Source organism: Lissotriton vulgaris, chromosome 2_1 (genome assembly GCF_964263255.1).
Source record: "Lissotriton vulgaris chromosome 2_1, aLisVul1.2, whole genome shotgun sequence".
NCBI lineage: Eukaryota > Metazoa > Chordata > Amphibia > Caudata > Salamandridae > Lissotriton > Lissotriton vulgaris.
The window spans coordinates 1,644,904,797-1,644,926,709 of NC_141687.1; the positions used below are offsets into that span (position 1 = coordinate 1,644,904,797).

General features: G+C 48.7%; 1 protein-coding gene across 3 annotated transcripts in view; it reads left to right on the forward strand.

The window, feature by feature from the left end:
- The window catches only part of LOC147733002 (uncharacterized), a 110,987-nt gene extending 89,437 nt beyond the window's left edge, over window positions 1–21,550 (forward strand). For all 3 annotated transcript variants that reach the window (XM_086957544.1, XM_086957546.1, XM_086957547.1), the window contains one exon: window positions 19,230–21,550. In XM_086957544.1, coding sequence (XP_086813670.1) covers window positions 19,230–21,307 — 2,078 coding nt within the window. In that variant the 3' untranslated portion in view covers window positions 21,308–21,550. The remainder of the gene's footprint in view (window positions 1–19,229) is intronic.
- Window positions 21,551–21,913: the final 363 nt, after the last annotated feature.

Genomic DNA, 21,913 nt, shown 5'->3' on the forward strand with positions numbered 1-21,913 from the left:
CAGTGAGATAAATAACGGTGATGGATCAAGCCCTGATCTTTGGACTGGGTAAGAGTGGTCTGTTTAACTCAGACACTCTGTTCATCACCACCCCCTTTTCTAAATCGTTTTTGGCCACTATAGGTGTGGCAGGGTATACTCAGACATGAGTCCCTTTCTCACTGCTCCATCAGGATTCAAGCAAGCCGGGCCGAAGAAGGCTGAAATGCCAGAAACCGGTCCCCGGTAGCTTGTCTCCTTTCTGGTGAAGAATTGGCTTGGTAGTTTAGTCTGCCCTGTTCCCATGATGCACTGGGCCAGGGACAGACTGATTTGCATATAGCCAGGTTCTGAGCTGGGATGGGGCAGTGAGATAAATAACGGTGATGGATCAAGCCCTGATCTTTGGACTGGGTAAGAGTGGTCTGTTTAACTCAGACACTCTGTTCATCACCACCCCCTTTTCTAAATCGTGCTGGGCAGGTAGGGGCAACGCTCACCGATTGGGGTCGGCCACCCAGCTCGGGTAATGATGTTTATTGGGATTGAGGCTTCTAAACTAGTCTTTACATAATGAAATACAGCCTGTTATCTGTGCGTGCCTCAGCCTCACTCTGACACCCTCCTTTGTAATTTCTAATATTTTAATGTTTTCCGTGACTTCATTGCTTGATTTTCCTCACGAGAAATTGTCAGTCCTAGTCCTTGAAATGTCACTCATAATTGCAAATTATGAAACTGTCACACATGGGAATCTTAAACCTTGGCAGCTATGCCCCTCCCGCTCCGGCCTCTCTTCCCCTGCTTGATCCGCTGCGCTCTTCCTCTCCGAGCCTCTGTCTGACAGGCGCCTCCTCCCTTTCTCTTCAGCGTCTGCATTCATATAAATTGCAGCGAACCCGTGTGCGCTGCAATTAATATGAATACTAACTCAATGGCCCTCAATCAGCCCCGCAGCGGTGCCCAGACAGGAAAGGAATCGTGCAAGTGCTAGGGCCATTTGCACGTTAACGCGAACAGAAAATGACGGGTTTTCGCGCCGCTCGCACTTTAATAGCGGCGGCGCGAACAGTCTCAGAATGTGCGTGCTAAATAATGAGCACTGCGCGCTTGGGGTGCCTTCAATGCGCGCGAGCGCAGGCGCGCAGGTTATTGGGAACAGTGTTCACAACTGTCCTATCCGCCTTCTTACTCTGAAGACTGCTTTCCTGGTGTGAGTGAGCTCCAGGCTCTATCCTCTAAACCTCCTTTCCTTTCGGTCCATCCGGACAAGGTTGTGTTGCGGACAAAACCCTCTTTCCTGCCCAAGGTAGTCACAGCCTTCCTCATCGGGCAGTCTATCACCTTGCCCACCTTCTTTCCGCCTCCGCATCCCTCAAAGGAGGAAGAGCGGCTCCACCGTCTGGACCCAAAACGTGTGCTCTCATTCTATTTGGATCGCATCCGCCAGTTCCGGGTGGATGACCAACTCTTTGTTGGTTACGTGGGCGCTAAGAAAGGACGGGCGGTGCACAAACCGACCATCTCTCGGTGGATTGTGTTGTGCATCCAAGCGTGCTACTCTTTGGCTAAAAAGGAACCTCCTGTTGGGCTGAGGGCACATTCCACTCGGGCCATGGCGACTACTACTGCCCTGGGCCGAGGAGTCCCCTTGCAGGACATATGTCAGGCAGCTACGTGGGCCTCACTGCACACGTTTGCAAGACACTACTGCCTGGACAGCCAAGTCCGGAGGGATGGCTTCTTTGGCCTTTCCGTCCTCAAGGACTTTCTTGTGTGATTATTGGTTCGCAGGCCCACCACCGAGGTTGGTATTGCTGGGGTATCTATTCTAAGGTAAGGAATCTATCACTAACGTGTCTCTTTCAGATGCACAAGTTACTACTTGTTTAACAATATATTTGTAAGAAACATTAGTTAGTGATAGATTACTTACCGACCCACTCATCCTCCCCGTTCTGCGAACCGATATCTAGAGTTAAGGTAATCCCCTATCAGGGACCTAGTTTTAATGGCACCAGTGTTGGTTTTTAGCATGGCTCTGTGTTTCTGGCGCGGAAAAACTGTGTCTAAGAACTGACGTCAGAAGGACCAGGCGGCGTCTAAGTACTCTGACGACGTCATCACGGCGCCCACGACGCCGACGACTGACGCGGAGCCGCTAACGACGCCTACCGACGCGCAAGGCTACTGCTACACAAAAATTTCCGGATCCAGTCTGACACCTGGGGATATTCTAAGGTAAGAAATCTATCACTAACTAATGTCTCTTACAGATATATTGTTACACAAGTAGTAACTTGTGCATTTTGCTCATCAAGCCACTCCACTTCAGACATGGCCATATGCAAATCAGTCTTGACCCTGTGCCTCATGTGAACAGTCCAGCCCGAACTGCCAAGCCATGTCTTCCCTGGACCGGAATCAAGCATCCTGGGACCGGTTTCTGGCTATCAGCTGTCTTCAGCCAGGATAGCTTGACTCCAGTGGCTTAGTGAGCACGGGACCCACGTCTGGGCATACCCTTCCCACATAGGGTGAACAGCAAAACACACAAGATGATGGACGGAATGTTGCACAATGGCAAAACATTCAAGGTAGAGGCCTCCCAACAGGGCTTTGATACAGGAGCGAGGAGAGGCACTTGGGGGGAGAGCAGTCCCAGGGAGAAACATGGAGCAGGGTCTCCAATCGAGGGCCCCGCGACTACAGTGCCCTGGAGTCTTGCAAGCACCAGAGCGGGACCTATAGAAATGGAGGGCTGCACAGGGCCAGCGAACGAGGCCCGAAGTGGGCGGGGGAGACGGTGAGCAGCTAGAGAGGGATGGCATAGTATAGAATCCAGCCCCAGCCCAACCCCTCCCACCCCGTGTTGGCGGAGGTTCAAGGGCGCCGAGGAATCAATTGCGGCTTCTTTCCGCTGAGTCAGAGGAGGACAGTAACCCTGATTCAGGTGACCGCAGCAATCAGGGGGGGGAGGAAATCCCATATGGTGAAAATTACTGCAAACACAAGACTCAGCTTGTGGGCTCCACCAGCCTGCCAATAGGCCGACCCCGCCTGAAAACACCCAATCACTCTAGGCTTGCTGCAGGTAATGCACTCGCTGCAAGGGGGAAATGCAATGTCTATGGCGGGCCCCAGGACGTCGTTCAGCGAGGCACCGCGCTCTCGGGCCCAACGTCTGCCTGTGCTAGGTTTAGAATCCCAACCGAGTCGGCAAGGAAGGGGGTGGGGTCGCACACCACTCACTCACCAGCGGGATCGCCCCTAAGGACTATGGTCAGTGTAGTTTTGTATACCGCGATGTATCTTTCTTCGCCATCCCTGGACACGTGTTTCGGGGTATTTACCCCTCATCAGCAGGGAATAGGCCATCTTCTTATCTTGTGGGGTTGCCGGTGGCTGCCAAATATTGCCAGGTCTAGTACCACACAGGCGCGCGGGTGCGGGGTCCCAGGCTCGTCAGCCCGCTTAAATATTTCAAAAAAGGGGGTGGGGTCGCACACCACTCACTCACCAGCGGGATCGCCCCTAAGGACTATGGTCAGTGTAGTTTTGTATACCGCGATGTATCTTTCTTCGCCATCCCTGGACACGTGTTTCGGGGTATTTACCCCTCATCAGCAGGGAATAGGCCATCTTCTTATCTTCTGGGGTTGCCGGTGGCTGCCAAATATTGCCAGGTCTAGTACCACACAGGCGCGCGGGTGCGGGGTCCCAGGCTCGTCAGCCCGCTTAAATATTTCAAAAAAGGGGGTGGGGTCGCACACCACTCACTCACCAGCGGGATCGCCCCTAAGGACTATGGTCAGTGTAGTTTTGTATACCGCGATGTATCTTTCTTCGCCATCCCTGGACACGTGTTTCGGGGTATTTACCCCTCATCAGCAGGGAATAGGCCATCTTCTTATCTTCTGGGGTTGCCGGTGGCTGCCAAATATTGCCAGGTCTAGTACCACACAGGCGCGCGGGTGCGGGGTCCCAGGCTCGTCAGCCCGCTTAAATATTTCAAAAAAGGGGGTGGGGTCGCACACCACTCACTCACCAGCGGGATCGCCCCTAAGGACTATGGTCAGTGTAGTTTTGTATACCGCGATGTATCTTTCTTCGCCATCCCTGGACACGTGTTTCGGGGTATTTACCCCTCATCAGCAGGGAATAGGCCATCTTCTTATCTTCTGGGGTTGCCGGTAGCTGCCAAATATTGCCAGGTCTAGTACCACACAGGCGCGCGGGTGCGGGGTCCCAGGCTCGTCAGCCCGCTTAAATATTTCAAAAAAGGGGGTGGGGTCGCACACCACTCACTCACCAGCGGGATCGCCCCTAAGGACTATGGTCAGTGTAGTTTTGTATACCGCGATGTATCTTTCTTCGCCATCCCTGGACACGTGTTTCGGGGTATTTACCCCTCATCAGCAGGGAATAGGCCATCTTCTTATCTTCTGGGGTTGCCGGTGGCAGCCAAATATTGCCAGGTCTAGTACCACACAGGCGCGCGGGTGCGGGGTCCCAGGCTCGTCAGCCCGCTTAAATATTTCAAAAAAGGGGGTGGGGTCGCACACCACTCACTCACCAGCGGGATCGCCCCTAAGGACTATGGTCAGTGTAGTTTTGTATACCGCGATGTATCTTTCTTCGCCATCCCTGGACACGTGTTTCGGGGTATTTACCCCTCATCAGCAGGGAATAGGCCATCTTCTTATCTTCTGGGGTTGCCGGTGGCTGCCAAATATTGCCAGGTCTAGTACCACACAGGCGCGCGGGTGCGGGGTCCCAGGCTCGTCAGCCCGCTTAAATATTTCAAAAAAGGGGGTGGGGTCGCACACCACTCACTCACCAGCGGGATCGCCCCTAAGGACTATGGTCAGTGTAGTTTTGTATACCGCGATGTATCTTTCTTCGCCATCCCTGGACACGTGTTTCGGGGTATTTACCCCTCATCAGCAGGGAATAGGCCATCTTCTTATCTTCTGGGGTTGCCGGTGGCTGCCAAATATTGCCAGGTCTAGTACCACACAGGTGCGGGGTCCCAGGCTCGTCAGCCCGCTTAAATATTTCAAAAAAGGGGGTGGGGTCGCACACCACTCACTCACCAGCGGGATCGCCCCTAAGGACTATGGTCAGTGTAGTTTTGTATACCGCGATGTATCTTTCTTCGCCATCCCTGGACACGTGTTTCGGGGTATTTACCCCTCATCAGCAGGGAATAGGCCATCTTCTTATCTTCTGGGGTTGCCGGTGGCTGCCAAATATTGCCAGGTCTAGTACCACACAGGCGCGCGGGTGCGGGGTCCCAGGCTCGTCAGCCCGCTTAAATATTTCAAAAAAGGGGGTGGGGTCGCACATCACTCACTCACCAGCGGGATCGCCCCTAAGGACTATGGTCAGTGTAGTTTTGTATACCGCGATGTATCTTTCTTCGCCATCCCTGGACACGTGTTTCGGGGTATTTACCCCTCATCAGCAGGGAATAGGCCATCTTCTTATCTTCTGGGGTTGCCGGTGGCTGCCAAATATTGCCAGGTCTAGTACCACACAGGCGCGCGGGTGCGGGGTCCCAGGCTCGTCAGCCCGCTTAAATATTTCAAAAAAGGGGGTGGGGTCGCACACCACTCACTCACCAGCGGGATCGCCCCTAAGGACTATGGTCAGTGTAGTTTTGTATACCGCGATGTATCTTTCTTCGCCATCCCTGGACACGTGTTTCGGGGTATTTACCCCTCATCAGCAGGGAATAGGCCATCTTCTTATCTTCTGGGGTTGCCGGTGGCTGCCAAATATTGCCAGGTCTAGTACCACACAGGCGCGCGGGTGCGGGGTCCCAGGCTCGTCAGCCCGCTTAAATATTTCAAAAAAGGGGGTGGGGTCGCACACCACTCACTCACCAGCGGGATCGCCCCGAAGGACTATGGTCAGTGTAGTTTTGTATACCGCGATGTATCTTTCTTCGCCATCCCTGGACACGTGTTTCGGGGTATTTACCCCTCATCAGCAGGGAATAGGCCATTTTCTTATCTTCTGGGGTTGCCGGTGGCTGCCAAATATTGCCAGGTCTAGTACCACACAGGCGCGCGGGTGCGGGGTCCCAGGCTCGTCAGCCCGCTTAAATATTTCAAAAAAGGGGGTGGGGTCGCACACCACTCACTCACCAGCGGGATCGCCCCTAAGGACTATGGTCAGTGTAGTTTTGTATACCGCGATGTATCTTTCTTCGCCATCCCTGGACACGTGTTTCGGGGTATTTACCCCTCATCAGCAGGGAATAGGCCATCTTCTTATCTTCTGGGGTTGCCGGTGGCTGCCAAATATTGCCAGGTCTAGTACCACACAGGCGCGCGGGTGCGGGGTCCCAGGCTCGTCAGCCCGCTTAAATATTTCAAAAAAGGGGGTGGGGTCGCACACCACTCACTCACCAGCGGGATCGCCCCTAAGGACTATGGTCAGTGTAGTTTTGTATACCGCGATGTATCTTTCTTCGCCATCCCTGGACACGTGTTTCGGGGTATTTACCCCTCATAAGCAGGGAATAGGCCATCTTCTTATCTTCTGGGGTTGTCGGTGGCTGCCAAATATTGCCAGGTCTAGTACCACACAGGCGCGCGGGTGCGGGGTCCCAGGCTCGTCAGCCCGCTTAAATATTTCAAAAAAGGGGGTGGGGTCGCACACCACTCACTCACCAGCGGGATCGCCCCTAAGGACTATGGTCAGTGTAGTTTTGTATACCGCAATGTATCTTTCTTCGCCATCCCTGGACTCGTGTTTCGGGGTATTTACCCCTCATCAGCAGGGAATAGGCCATCTTCTTATCTTCTGGGGTTGCCGGTGGCTGCCAAATATTGCCAGGTCTAGTACCACACAGGCGCGCGGGTGCGGGGTCCCAGGCTCGTCAGCCCGCTTAAATATTTCAAAAAAGGGGGTGGGGTCGCACACCACTCACTCACCAGCGGGATCGCCCCTAAGGACTATGGTCAGTGTAGTTTTGTATACCGCGATGTATCTTTCTTCGCCATCCCTGGACACGTGTTTCGGGGTATTTACCCCTCATCAGCAGGGAATAGGCCATCTTCTTATCTTCTGGGGTTGCCGGTGGCTGCCAAATATTGCCAGGTCTAGTACCACACAGGCGCGCGGGTGCGGGGTCCCAGGCTCGTCAGCCCGCTTAAATATTTCAAAAAAGGGGGTGGGGTCGCACACCACTCACTCACCAGCGGGATCGCCCCTAAGGACTATGGTCAGTGTAGTTTTGTATACCGCGATGTATCTTTCTTCGCCATCCCTGGACACGTGTTTCGGGGTATTTACCCCTCATCAGCAGGGAATAGGCCATCTTCTTATCTTCTGGGGTTGCCGGTGGCTGCCAAATATTGCCAGGTCTAGTACCACACAGGCGCGCGGGTGCGGGGTCCCAGGCTCGTCAGCCCGCTTAAATATTTCAAAAAAGGGGGTGGGGTCGCACACCACTCACTCACCAGCGGGATCGCCCCTAAGGACTATGGTCAGTGTAGTTTTGTATACCGCGATGTATCTTTCTTCGCCATCCCTGGACACGTGTTTCGGGGTATTTACCCCTCATCAGCAGGGAATAGGCCATCTTCTTATCTTCTGGGGTTGCCGGTGGCTGCCAAATATTGCCAGGTCTAGTACCACACAGACGCGCGGGTGCGGGGTCCCAGGCTCGTCAGCCCGCTTAAATATTTCAAAAAAGGGGGTGGGGTCGCACACCACTCACTCACCAGCGGGATCGCCCCTAAGGACTATGGTCAGTGTAGTTTTGTATACCGCGATGTATCTTTCTTCGCCATCCCTGGACACGTGTTTCGGGGTATTTACCCCTCATCAGCAGGGAATAGGCCATCTTCTTATCTTCTGGGGTTGCCGGTGGCTGCCAAATATTGCCAGGTCTAGTACCACACAGGCGCGCGGGTGCGGGGTCCCAGGCTCGTCAGCCCGCTTAAATATTTCAAAAAAGGGGGTGGGGTCGCACACCACTCACTCACCAGCGGGATCGCCCCTAAGGACTATGGTCAGTGTAGTTTTGTATACCGCGATGTATCTTTCTTCGCCATCCCTGGACACGTGTTTCGGGGTATTTACCCCTCATCAGCAGGGAATAGGCCATCTTCTCATCTTCTGGGGTTGCCGGTGGCTGCCAAATATTGCCAGGTCTAGTACCACACAGGCGCGCGGGTGCGGGGTCCCAGGCTCGTCAGCCCGCTTAAATATTTCAAAAAAGAGGGTGGGGTCGCACACCACTCACTCACCAGCGGGATCGCCCCTAAGGACTATGGTCAGTGTAGTTTTGTATACCGCAATGTATCTTTCTTCGCCATCCCTGGACACGTGTTTCGGGGTATTTACCCCTCATCAGCAGGGAATAGGCCATCTTCTTATCTTCTGGGGTTGCCGGTGGCTGCCAAATATTGCCAGGTCTAGTACCACACAGGCGCGCGGGTGCGGGGTCCCAGGCTCGTCAGCCCGCTTAAATATTTCAAAAAAGGGGGTGGGGTCGCACACCACTCACTCACCAGCGGGATCACCCCTAAGGACTAAGGTCAGTGTAGTTTTGTATACCGCGATGTATCTTTCTTCGCCATCCCTGGACACGTGTTTCGGGGTATTTACCCCTCATCAGCAGGGAATAGGCCATCTTCTTATCTTCTGGGGTTGCCGGTGGCTGCCAAATATTGCCAGGTCTAGTACCACACAGGCGCGCGGGTGCGGGGTCCCAGGCTCGTCAGCCCGCTTAAATATTTCAAAAAAGGGGGTGGGGTCGCACACCACTCACTCACCAGCGGGATCGCCCCTAAGGACTATGGTCAGTGTAGTTTTGTATACCGCGATGTATCTTTCTTCGCCATCCCTGGACACGTGTTTCGGGGTATTTACCCCTCATCAGCAGGGAATAGGCCATCTTCTTATCTTCTGGGGTTGCCGGTGGCTGCCAAATATTGCCAGGTCTAGTACCACACAGGCGCGCGGGTGCGGGGTCCCAGGCTCGACAGCCCGCTTAAATATTTAAAAAAAGGGGGTGGGGTCGCACACCACTCACTCACCAGCGGGATCGCCCCTAAGGACTATGGTCAGTGTAGTTTTGTATACCGCGATGTATCTTTCTTCGCCATCCCTGGACACGTGTTTTGGGGTATTTACCCCTCATCAGCAGGGAATAGGCCATCTTCTTATCTTCTGGGGTTGCCGGTGGCTGCCAAATATTGCCAGGTCTAGTACCACACAGGCGCGCGGGTGCGGGGTCCCAGGCTCGTCAGCCCGCTTAAATATTTCAAAAAAGGGGGTGGGGTCGCACACCACTCACTCACCAGCGGGATCGTCCCTAAGGACTATGGTCAGTGTAGTTTTGTATACCGCGATGTATCTTTCTTCGCCATCCCTGGACACGTGTTTCGGGGTATTTACCCCTCATCAGCAGGGAATAGGCCATCTTCTTATCTTCTGGGGTTGCCGGTGGCTGCCAAATATTGCCAGGTCTAGTACCACACAGGCGCGCGGGTGCGGGGTCCCAGGCTCGTCAGCCCGCTTAAATATTTCAAAAAAGGGGGTGGGGTCGCACACCACTCACTTACCAGCGGGATCGCCCCTAAGGACTATGGTCAGTGTAGTTTTGTATACCGCGATGTATCTTTCTTCGCCATCCCTGGACACGTGTTTCGGGGTATTTACCCCTCATCAGCAGGGAATAGGCCATCTTCTTATCTTCTGGGGTTGCCGGTGGCTGCCAAATATTGCCAGGTCTAGTACCACACAGGCGCGCGGGTGCAGGGTCCCAGGCTCGTCAGCCCGCTTAAATATTTCAAAAAAGGGGGTGGGGTCGCACACCACTCACTCACCAGCGGGATCGCCCCTAAGGACTATGGTCAGTGTAGTTTTGTATACCGCGATGTATCTTTCTTCGCCATCCCTGGACACGTGTTTCGGGGTATTTACCCCTCATCAGCAGGGAATAGGCCATCTTCTTATCTTCTGGGGTTGCCGGTGGCTGCCAAATATTGCCAGGTCTAGTACCACACAGGCGTGCGGGTGCGGGGTCCCAGGCTCGTCAGCCCGCTTAAATATTTCAAAAAAGGGGGTGGGGTCGCACACCACTCACTCACCAGCGGGATCGCCCCTAAGGACTATGGTCAGTGTAGTTTTGTATACCGCGATGTATCTTTCTTCGCCATCCCTGGACACGTGTTTCGGGGTATTTACCCCTCATCAGCAGGGAATAGGCCATCTTCTTATCTTCTGGGGTTGCCGGTGGCTGCCAAATATTGCCATGTCTAGTACCACACAGGCGCGCGGGTGCGGGGTCCCAGGCTCGTCAGCCCGCTTAAATATTTCAAAAAAGGGGGTGGGGTCGCACACCACTCACTCACCAGCGGGATCGCCCCTAAGGACTATGGTCAGTGTAGTTTTGTATACCGCGATGTATCTTTCTTCGCCATCCCTGGACACGTGTTTCGGGGTATTTACCCCTCATCAGCAGGGAATAGGCCATCTTCTTATCTTCTGGGGTTGCCGGTGGCTGCCAAATATTGCCAGGTCTAGTACCACACAGGCGCGCGGGTGCGGGGTCCCAGGCTCGTCAGCCCGCTTAAATATTTCAAAAAAGGGGGTGGGGTCGCACACCACTCACTCACCAGCGGGATCGCCCCTAAGGACTATGGTCAGTGTAGTTTTGTATACCGCGATGTATCTTTCTTCGCCATCCCTGGACACGTGTTTCGGGGTATTTACCCCTCATAAGCAGGGAATAGGCCATCTTCTTATCTTCTGGAGTTGCCGGTGGCTGCCAAATATTGCCAGGTCTAGTACCGCGCGGGTGCGGGGTCCCAGGCTCGTCAGCCCGCTTAAATATTTCAAAAAAGGGGGTGGGGTCGCACACCACTCACTCACCAGCGGGATCGCCCCTAAGGACTATGGTCAGTGTAGTTTTGTATACCGCGATGTATCTTTCTTCGCCATCCCTGGACACGTGTTTCGGGGTATTTACCCCTCATCAGCAGGGAATAGCTTCTTATCTTCTGGTGCCTATTCCCTGCTGATGAGGGGTAAATACCCCGAAACACGTGTCCAGGGATGGCGAAGAAAGATACATCCCGGTATACAAAACTACACTGACCATAGTCCTTAGGGGCGATCCCGCTGGTGAGTGAGTGGTGTGCGACCCCACCCCCTTTTTTGAAATATTTAAGCGGGCTGACGAGCCTGGGACCCCGCACCCGCGCGCCTGTGTGGTACTAGACCTGGCAATATTTGGCAGCCACCGACAACCCCAGAAGATAAGAAGATGGCCTATTCCCTGCTGATGAGGGGTAAATACCCCGAAACACGTGTCCAGGGATGGCGAAGAAGGATACATCGCGGAATACTAAACGACACTGACCATAGTCCTTAGGGGCGATCCCGCTGGTGAGTGAGTGGTGTGCGACCCCACCCCCTTTTGAAATGTTTAAAGCTCCCTCAAGCTGTTGGGCTGACGAGCCTGGGACCCCGCACCTGCGCGCCTGTGTGGTACTAGACCTGGCAATATTTGGCAGCCACCGGCAACCCCAGAAGATAAGAAGATGGCCTATTCCCTGCTGATGAGGGGTAAATACCCCGAAACACGTGTCCAGGGATGGCGAAGAAGGATACATCGCGGAATACTAAACGACACTGACCATAGTCCTTAGGGGCGATCCCGCTGGTGAGTGAGTGGTGTGCGACCCCACCCCCTTTTGAGTCGGCAAGGAAGGCGGGTAGTCGTCTCCACCCGCTTTAGATCATTGCTTTGTAGCAACGGGACCAGGCAGCCGCAGTGCTCTGCCGGAGCTCGGGTTTTCCAGGGGGCACCACGCCGCGCAGTCCACGGCCAGACTCCAAGGCTGCTGTGGCGCATCACCCTTTCCAAACTTGCTCTCAAACTGGGCCCAGGGGATCAGCGGCAGTAATACAGCGCTGTGGGTGCAGGAAAGGCACCGCATGGATAGTAGTTTACACAGGATCCTGAAGTTGCTGACAGATGTTCCGCCGAAATTTGTCTTGTCGGCCAAGATGCCTGGCCACGCTCCATTGGTCAAATTATTTTTTTTTTAATAGAAAACCTAAATAGTGACGTTCCTGCTGGCATAAAAGGTTCTGTCTGGCCCCATAAAGAAAATAAGAAACCTTTTACGCAAGCAGTAAGTCAAGTAAGCCAGTCTGAAAAGGACGGGGCTTAGAGAGAAAGAACAACGTCACTAGGACCTCTTCTCCAATGGCTGGCAACCGTTTAGCATGAATGGTGACGCCAGCCAATGGAGAAGAAGGGCGAGTCTTAACCTCGCTAGTGGAAAATACTGAATATCATTAAATCTGGCCAGCTCAACTGCTCATGTGCGCAGTCTTTCTCAGGCCGAAACCGAAAAACTGCTGCTGCACGTTGGCTCTTAACCCCTCCGCATCAGCCATTAACATCATTGGGGCAGGGTGGGTCTGGAACTGCCACTGGAGATACCCTTGGCTCCTGTGCTACAGCCGCTATTACCAGGAGGGCTGGGTGGGGACCGGAACGGAACCACCAACGAAGATGCTGATGAGGACGCTGGTGCTCTGAAACTGCACATGTCCAGTCTCCGACTGCCCCGCAATGATCATCACCATTGTAAAGAAGTTGAGGCAGTGGAGTCAGGTCACTTCCTTTACTTTTCTTCCCCATCCAGGCATAACAGCCAAGCCTCGAATCCCATCGCCCACACTGCGTTCCAGGTTCCACGCAGGGAACCACGAGAACACCGTTCTAACCCTACACAACTTGACCAAAGCTTGACCCCAGAAATTTCTATGTAGCAATCAGGCCCCTTCCTTAATATGGACATAACCCTTCACCATGTACCAGCTTCTGCATAGATTTATTCTCCAAGATTAATATACTTCCATAAATTCACAGACATCCACCACAAGGAAGCTCTATATCGGCAATGCTTAACCAGGCACTGGCATATTGCCCCACTGAATCCACGTTTTTGCACTGAGTGCTCGTTAGCACAGTTTGCGGTGTGTAGAGCATCGAAAGATTGTACAAATAATGAATGTACTACTCTAATTTGGTTGGGTCATTTTATTTAGCTTTTTCTCTTCTATGTCCTTGACTCATAATTATTTCTTTGCCAATGTTTCTGTATGTCGAATATGACTGTTACATACATCTACTTTTTGTTTTTAATATAACACAGCCTTGGAAAAAAAACAGGCATCTTTTATTTGTATATTCCCATTCAAATAAACTGCTGCGGTTGTAATGTAGATTATTACTTTAACAGTTACATTAAATATAAGAATTTCACTTAATTGATAGTGCACTAAAAAAAAAAACTACTGCTTACTCCATCCTCCTTAAATTGATTTTGTATTCGTAGGCATAGGGGTATTGCCAAGCAACCAGGTCAAACTGTTTGAATATAATACTAAGCAGATTTAGGTTAGCGTAGCCCCCTCCCCCCCATACCTAGAACAGGTTGTTCCAGCTCCCACATGGGCTAATCACACCAGCAATCGCAGCCACATGAAGGCGGTTTTCTTCTGGTATTCCAGTCCCCACAATCGGCAGTTGTGGCTATGTACATGCTGATCACATTGGGTGGTAGTTGTGGCCACACACATGCCAATTCAGACAGAACCACATCCCCTACTGTGCCTCTGCAGTTTCGGTCATTGGGTTGCTGTTCCTATTCGATTTTGGTCCCGAGAGACTATTGCCTGCTGGCGCCCAGCAGATCACATACCTCAGAAAGGCTTCTAGAAATTTTGAAAGAGGTATACAGCTCGTTCAGCAAGCGATTCAGACTTTAGGCGAAATGGAGACTGTCAGGCAGACATCAACGCTAATTACGCTACAGTTCTCTGAGTATTCTGAGAGGCACTCTCTTCCTTGGTCATAAAGCTGTTGGAACTGCAACCCAGGGTGCTTTGGGGGAGGGGGGGGTCCTACTCCAATACAACAAAACCAGACCGGAGATCTGTAGCCAGTGTCTGGTACTGTAAACCTTGTTCAAGTAGGCTCGCCTTCGAAGTGTGCTTTCCAGGCTATTTTCCAGACACAGCCTTTGTGTAGAGTGAGGCGTCTTACAACAAGGTAGTCTCCAACTTGGATCAACCACAACTGATGCACAAAGTAATGTGAGGTTTCTGCAGCTGGCTGTCATCAGCCAAACTTAAGGAGTAATCGGGGGGAAAAACAAAAGGGCAGGCCTCATTTAAAGGTTTCCTCACCTTGCACAGCAGTCTACAGACTTGCGCCTCACCCCTACCAGCCACCATATAGTAGTGCCCAGGAAGACTAATCAGTAGATTGTAGTTTAGGAAAAGACTCCATTAAGTGTATAAAGGATCCTTGCCTCCACTCCCCTGACTTTAGTGTCTAGGTTGCCTCCATCTACCTTCAGGAAAGTGTGTGAGCAGTACACTTTCTCTGTCTGGGAAAACAACCCTCAATTCCATCTTGTGCAAAGACCATGCAAGGGATATCCAAAATGGATCCTACAGGCCCTATTACTCCGGCTCTCTCACACACCATGTATGTACCATGCAGGCTAAACACTTCAACTCTCATAACACATACTCTAGATGTTAGCACTAAGAACTGGTGTACTCAGGTAGCACAGATAAAAAGGTCTGCTCACACTATGGATTCTCAAAACATGTTACACTGCCACCCACGCCCTATGTCCATTGTCAGTCAGTGAGGACATTCTTGGTGTTTCCCTCCAGGTCATAGGACAAGGCAAGGACCTATTCATGGAAGAGAGAGGAGTAGGCCTCTGCACGCCTGCTTTATTATTGAGACACCAGTTCCAAAAATCAAGTCTGATGCCCGATTACAGGCAGCCAGGCACTCGTGGCAGAAGTACATGTCCTCCCAGGCCCTCGTCACCAGCCGTCTGGACTACGGGAATACCCTCTACGCTGGAACCACAGCCAAACTCCAGAAAAGACTCCAGTGCATTCGGAAAGCCTCAGCACGACTCATCCTGGACATCCCTCGCCGCAGCCACATCTCTGCCCACCTGAAAGACCTTCACTGGCTCCCCGTCAACAAGAGGATCACGTTCAGACTCCTCACCCACGCACACAAGGCTCTCCACGACACAGGCCTGAAGTACCTCAACAGCCGCCTCACACTCTACACACCCACCCGCCAACTCCGCTCCGCCGGACTCTCCCTCGCCTCCGTCCCATGATTTCAGAAATCCACCATCGGAGGAAGATCCTTCTCCTACCTGGCAGCCAAGACATGTAACTCCCTCGCCACTCACCTTCGGCTGACCCAGGACCATCTCTCCTTCAGGAAACAACTCAAGACCTGGCTGTTCGGGCAGTAGCGACCCCCCCTCCCCTCAGCGCCTTGAGACCCTTACGGGTGAGTAGCGCGCTATACAAATTTCGATGATTAATTGCTTGATACCATGCAGGGACATACTCATCACAAATCCCCTTAGCTTCCTGCCTTCTGCCATTTCCTTTTAAATGCAACCTACAGCTTCTGTAGACAGTCCTAACAGGCCATTCTCTTTTTGCTCATCTAGTCTGCAGTGTGCTTTGTTCTATGCGGCCACTATTTCTAAACTGTGCAAACATTTTGGAATGGTCATACCTATACTGACCCCTACAAGAAGTGGCAAAAGAGAGGAACTTAATGGAAGCAACATGATCCGCACTTCCAAGATGCATGTTGTGTGAACAAAGGTATCAGGGTGCCTAAGGAAAAGATGTGGAAAAACTGAGTTTTATAATGAGATGAGAACAAGAGAGTTTCTCTTTTCTACCACCCAAGATACATTTGGACTGTTACTCTGGTCCACTTCCAACGCCATACCTCATCATCGGGTACCTCCTCACTATTACCAATGATTTAGGTATGTATCAATCTCCTTAGGGAACTCTTAGCGGGGTGGATACCTAATGATTGACACTTGGATTAGTAGTGGTCACATCTGCTTTGTGTGTCATCAAAGAGTAACCATGCATTATGAGTTCTTCTCAGAAAGAGACGAGAGGATAAAAATGTATAGGTTGACGTCGGTAGACAAATCCTTGTAGTTTAGGCGTCTTTTTGCATGATTACAAACCATGATGTTAGCCGGTCTGTGCTAAGCAAACCCTTAGTGAATAGAAATGTTTCTGCACTCATTCAAGCCTTGCCCAGGTCAGGGGTATTAGTCAGGACTGATCCCTGTCTTCCTACAGCACAATCTAAACGCTACCACTAAATTGTATAGAGAGAAGAAATAGAAAGGATATGTCTCAGGTGAGCATGTAGTGTCAGTGAGATAGCACTGACCACTTTTTCCTCTACGTAATAGTCATTTAACATGACCTTATTACCCTATTTTCGTCCTCCTGTTGCATGACCACAGCCAGCCCTGCTCCCCTGTGTTGGTGACCGTGCTCTTAAAACCATACTCTTTCCTATTATCAACTCCAGAAAATAAATCCACATTTGCCCACATCTTTTCATCAGGTCCAGATAGCTTTTGCCTATAATTAAAGCTCCCAGTTTTCAGTTTTTACTGATTTTTACAGATAAATACAGAGATAAAACAATCCACTTTCCTGTCTGTATTAATTTTTAAAGATAGAAAAATACTAAAAATTATTTTCCATTTGTGCGATTCCACTACTTTCTGTCAAGTGTACTAGGGCAGTAGCTCTGCAGACTGACAGGTAGGGAGTAAACAAATATAAAAAAAGTTCCTAATGAAGCTTAAATAACTGTTGCAGCAAAGCGGTTTAAGCTGTTCTACAATTAAAATACTTTCAGATGACTGAATTATGCTGTAAATTGCTAAAACTGATTGGACATTTAATCACATTTCTTGATTAAATGTGGAAATATACCTATTGCAGCTTAATTTTTTACACTAATCAAATATGGATGAATACAAATAAAATAAGAAAAAATATAGATCTATGCAAATGGATACGTGTAAAAAGGAAAACAATACCTCTAAACTGGGAGCCCTACTTGTAAAATGTAAATAGTCTATAATGTGTCATTGATTTACCGTTGGAAGATGGCTATCTTAGATCAGTGCAACAGTGATACACGACATGCTTTTAGCATTAGAGGATTGACAACCAATCTAATGTTTTCTGAGCGACCATCTTGGAACAGCATTGTGCATAGTGTATTATGATTTTTGCATTTAATGTTATTTTTGCATTGTGTGTATATATATGTATGTATGTATGTGTATATATATATATATATATATATATATATATATATATATATACCCACCAAGTTTTGGAAGGAGCTTGTTTTTATGTTCTAATTTCATCCTTGCTTTAATCTTCCATATGCTTGGTCAGTTTGTATGCCTGTTTCATTAAGGTTGTGTAAGTGGTTTAATGCACAAGTCAATTGGTGGATGAATGGATGGTGCATAGATGAGTGGCCGTGCATGCATTAATGATGGCTTATTGGGTGCCTATACTAATCAGTGACACTTGTTATAAACCAGTCCTATTAGTATCGCCAGCACTTTTCCAATGTTACCAAGTGCTATCATATATTTGCTTTGAAAGTACGGACCTGAAATAACAATCCCATAATTATTAAAATCTGCTGCCACTTTGCTTACAGCTTGCCACATACAAATAAATAAACAAATTTAGAAAATGGGGGTGCCGCAATATCTGTTGAGTATGATTAAGTGCCTACATTCTAACAACTTTGCCCCAGTGAGATGTGGTCCAATGGGAGAATTGACCGAGCCTTTCCCTGTCCAAAGGGGGGTGCTTTATGTTATTGACTTAGCAATCTTTGTGGGCAGTTCGGACACCCAGTCACTTGCAAACATCAGGACACCAGCCCTGATGTTTGCAGATGATAGGTTGCTCATATCAAAGTCCACCATGGGCCTGCACAGGATAGATTCGACTTTTTCTCTACCAAGAGAGGACTAGACATAAACCTCTCAAACTAAATTGATGGTGCTCCATCCCTGTAGCTCTACATGGTGTAACCCTGTACTCCAAGGTTCCCATTTGGAGAGTGTTTGCATGTTCAAGTATTTGGAAATAATCCGAAATGAGCAGTTTAAGTGAGATCCGCATATCACTAGAAGCAGGCTACGGCTTGCGTACACTATGGTGGGGGTATCCTAAAGCTGCAAAAGAGCTCCCCCATTCGCCCCATTTCCCCAGGAATACAGGTTTTTAATCATCAAGCACTTGGCTTGGCAGAGCTTTGGGGGTACAGGATGCGTCTTTACTTGGGCTTGTTGAAAACCGTTTTTTGTAAGAGCTGACTGGGCTTCCTATTACCCAGTTGCCTCCTTTAAGGTCTAGGGGAAGAAAAAACTCATTGATGTGGTTGGTTTGGAGCCCCTGTTATATTGGAAAAGGCTCTGGTCCACCCTGGAGCTTACTTCATATCAGGCAGGCTGCAGGAGATTTTATGTAGTACAGGTGCAAAAGAAATCCCATGGTTTAAATAGATCCGGGTTACATTCACAAACATTAGGCTTGGGCAACTTTGGGATGCTCCCACGGAGTGCAGCTAAACATCAAAGGCCCAAATTAGGAATGCCTATTGGCAATATAAGCTAAATCATTTGCATACTAAGTCACAAGTAGGACCTTTAACTCTGAACTATCCTCCAATGGAAGGATAGTTGTGGGCTGGAGTGCTTCCTGGATGATATTGAGCTGGTAGATGCGAGGAAACTTTATTAGCAGTTCAAGTACGGGTTTCTACCTCTCCATTCTTTTACAACCAGATGGGGGACTGATTTGAAGTCCTCTTCCCATCAGTGTGCCTATTGCCTCTCAGCAAGTGAAACAGTAGAGCAAGTTCTATTTTTTTTTCCTGCATACGAAGACCCCAAAAATTTGCAGTAGTACAATGACACCTATCTAGGTTTTATTGTTTTTTAAATTGGTCTTTTTCAACTACTGTAGTGCACTATTATTTTATCTAAGTGAGTATCCTTGAGCTGCCCATACTAAGAAAATAATATAGAAAATCCGGCTGATATAGCCGATCCTTAATGAGCCCATTTCTAAAGACTCTTTGAGGTTTTTGTTCCTTTGATTTTTGTCTCTGTATTGTGGTAGCATTTTAACAAACGATGTATTATGATTGCAATTGTTCCATATATTTATACTGCTATGAGTTGTGACTAGTATTTATCATGTTTTTATTTAAAATATATTTGCACTGTGCACTTTTATGGTTCAAAGGAACCCAATAAAGTTGAATTTAGAAAATCCCTTTTATCTTCCAGGGATCATTATTCCGATCAAGAATGATTCCAGCTTCTTCCGTTGTTTGATTTGTGAAAAGAATGTATCCTGCTCTCATCAAGGCATATATGACGTGAAACGCCATGTTTCAGGTAAAGCACACAGAGCTTTGGAAGAAAAGAAGATAAGAAACAAGGCAATTGCAGGGGCTTTAGCAGAGCAAGAGTCAACGGAAGAGTGGATTGTGAGACAAGCTGAATGGAATTTCACTAAGTTTTTTGCTGAGCACAGAATCCCTTTTGCTGCAGCTGATCACTTGGTCCGTCTCATATGGCAAAGTTTTCCTGACTCTAAGTTGGCCCAGTCCTTCGCTTGTGATCAAGCACGAATAGCCAGCATATTGAACGAAGCAATTGTACCAGAATTGTTATCTAATTTAACCGATGACATGAGGTCATCACTGTTCAGCCTTTGTATTGATGGCAGCAGTTATCAAGACCCTGAACAAAAAGCATGTCCATTGACCGTACGAATTTTTGACTCTAGGCAGGGCCGAATATGCTGCAAATTTCTAGACATCTGCATAAGGAAGTTTGACACCCTTGAAGGTGTATTTGCTACAGTTTGCAATGCTGTGTATAAACATTCCATTCCTTTGGAAAATTGTGTCGGGTTTGGGCTTGATAACACCTCTGTTAATATGGGGAACCTAAGCCCTATAAAAACTATGGCACACAATTATAATGCGAACATATATTTCATGGCATGTCCATGTCAAGTGGCAGACAACTGTGCCTTGCAAGCCTCATCTGCTTTCTGTAGCTTACTAAAAGATTTTGATGCAGAAGATCTACTTGTTGATTTATACTGCTGGTTTGAGCATGCATCAAAAATGACAAACTTGTGTGGTCCGTTTTGTAAGTTTGTGAACTCCGATTACTGTCAGGTGCTGAAGGAAATTTCTGTCCATTGGCTTGGTATGCTTACCGGTTTGGATCAACTTATTCTTCACTTTGACTCCCTTCGTTCTTATTTTTTGTCAACACCGGATATTGCTGGAGCTTGTGAGAGCAGAATGCAAAGGCTGTTTCACTGCTTTAAGAACCCTATGACTGAGATCTATTGCCTGTTCCTTCAATCGTCATTACCAGCATTTGTGAATTTCAATCTCTTGCTGCAGAGAGAAGACCCGGTCATTCATCTGTTGTATGACGCCATTGTAGATCTTCTGGCTTTGCTATTAAGTAGAGCTTATGTGGGTCAGGTTGTTCAATCGTTCATGAAAAACCCAGAAGCCAGCCTTCCAGATCTGAGCTCCTGTGACTGTCAGATCCCTGATTCAAGTCTCTATGTAGGCATTGGTGTACGTGGAAAGCTGAAGAACATGCTTGAAATGGGGATTATTGAGCCACAAACACAATCTAATTTCTTTGAAGCTGTTCGATCGTTTCACCAGGCGGCAGTGAAGTGTGCATTGGAAGTGCTCCCAGTTCATGATGAGGTGCTCAAACATGCTAAAGTCTTCAACTTTTTTGAAAAACATAAATATGGGTTTGAAAGTGTGCTCTTTATGGTGGAGCGCTTTAACGCCTATCTAAAATTTACAAAAAAAGATCTGGCCTGCCTTGAACAAGAGTTTGTCACTTACAAAGTTATTGAATTTGTAGATGTTCCTGCAAAAACCTGGGAAGATGCTGCCATTCAAGTGAACTGTGGTAGTGGGGAGGTTGCTTCGTATAGAATAGATGTTATCTGGTTTCATCTTGAGCGGGATTTCATCTTTCGAAGCACCCAAAGGAGCAAGTTTTTTCTACTTTCTAAAATTGCAAGACTTCTCTTCACTTTACCACACAGCAATTACGATGAGGAACGTGTGTTCTCAAGTGTAATGAACAGTAAAACTAAGTCCCATCAAATTTCGTGTGATGATAAGACCTCATTGTCTATGCTGATATTCCAAACAAATAGGCCACGTAGTGAGCCTTTGCGATACGGCATCACACAGGGAGGTCAGAAACTAGCGCATTCTGTGGGAGAGTCAAGCCAGAACCAAGACGGAAGTTTGTCTGAAATCCAATACTTCAAAGAGGAACAAGGGAGTGAAACTTTGATAATTTAAACTATCAGTAAGCGTATTGAAATTTTATGGGGAGCCCAGCGATAATTCATCAGATGTTTGGTTGCTTTTGATGCACTTTTGGTTGTAGAGTCATGATTAGTCCTATTAATTCCTTACAGAAATACCTGATCCGCCTCTAACTCGCTTCTTAAACCAATCCTGAGCCTAACATCAACTGTCTCATGCATAGCTGATTACAAAATAGAAAAGATATTAATAAACTAAACACTGGTATCTATCAGACTTTTTGTATGTTTGCATTGTGTTTTTGCTTTCTTTGAACTTGAAGAACTTGCCCTCAATGACTTATATGAAAATGGAAAGAAAACATCTAAAGCTGCTTGAAGTTGCACAGTTGTTACACTACAGCATCCAGAATAATGTAGATTACAATGTGAGGAGCAGAGACACGCAGAAGAGTTAATATATTTTTTATTGAGCTTTATATTTATTTCTAACATTTATTATTGCTGATTCCTATTCTGGTTCTGTAGGTTGTTAAATGACACCCAAATGTCACCATCTAACAACATTTTAGATTATAATATTCTTTATTTAAATATTTACACTTCATGGATATATAAACACCATAACAAAGTGATTTCT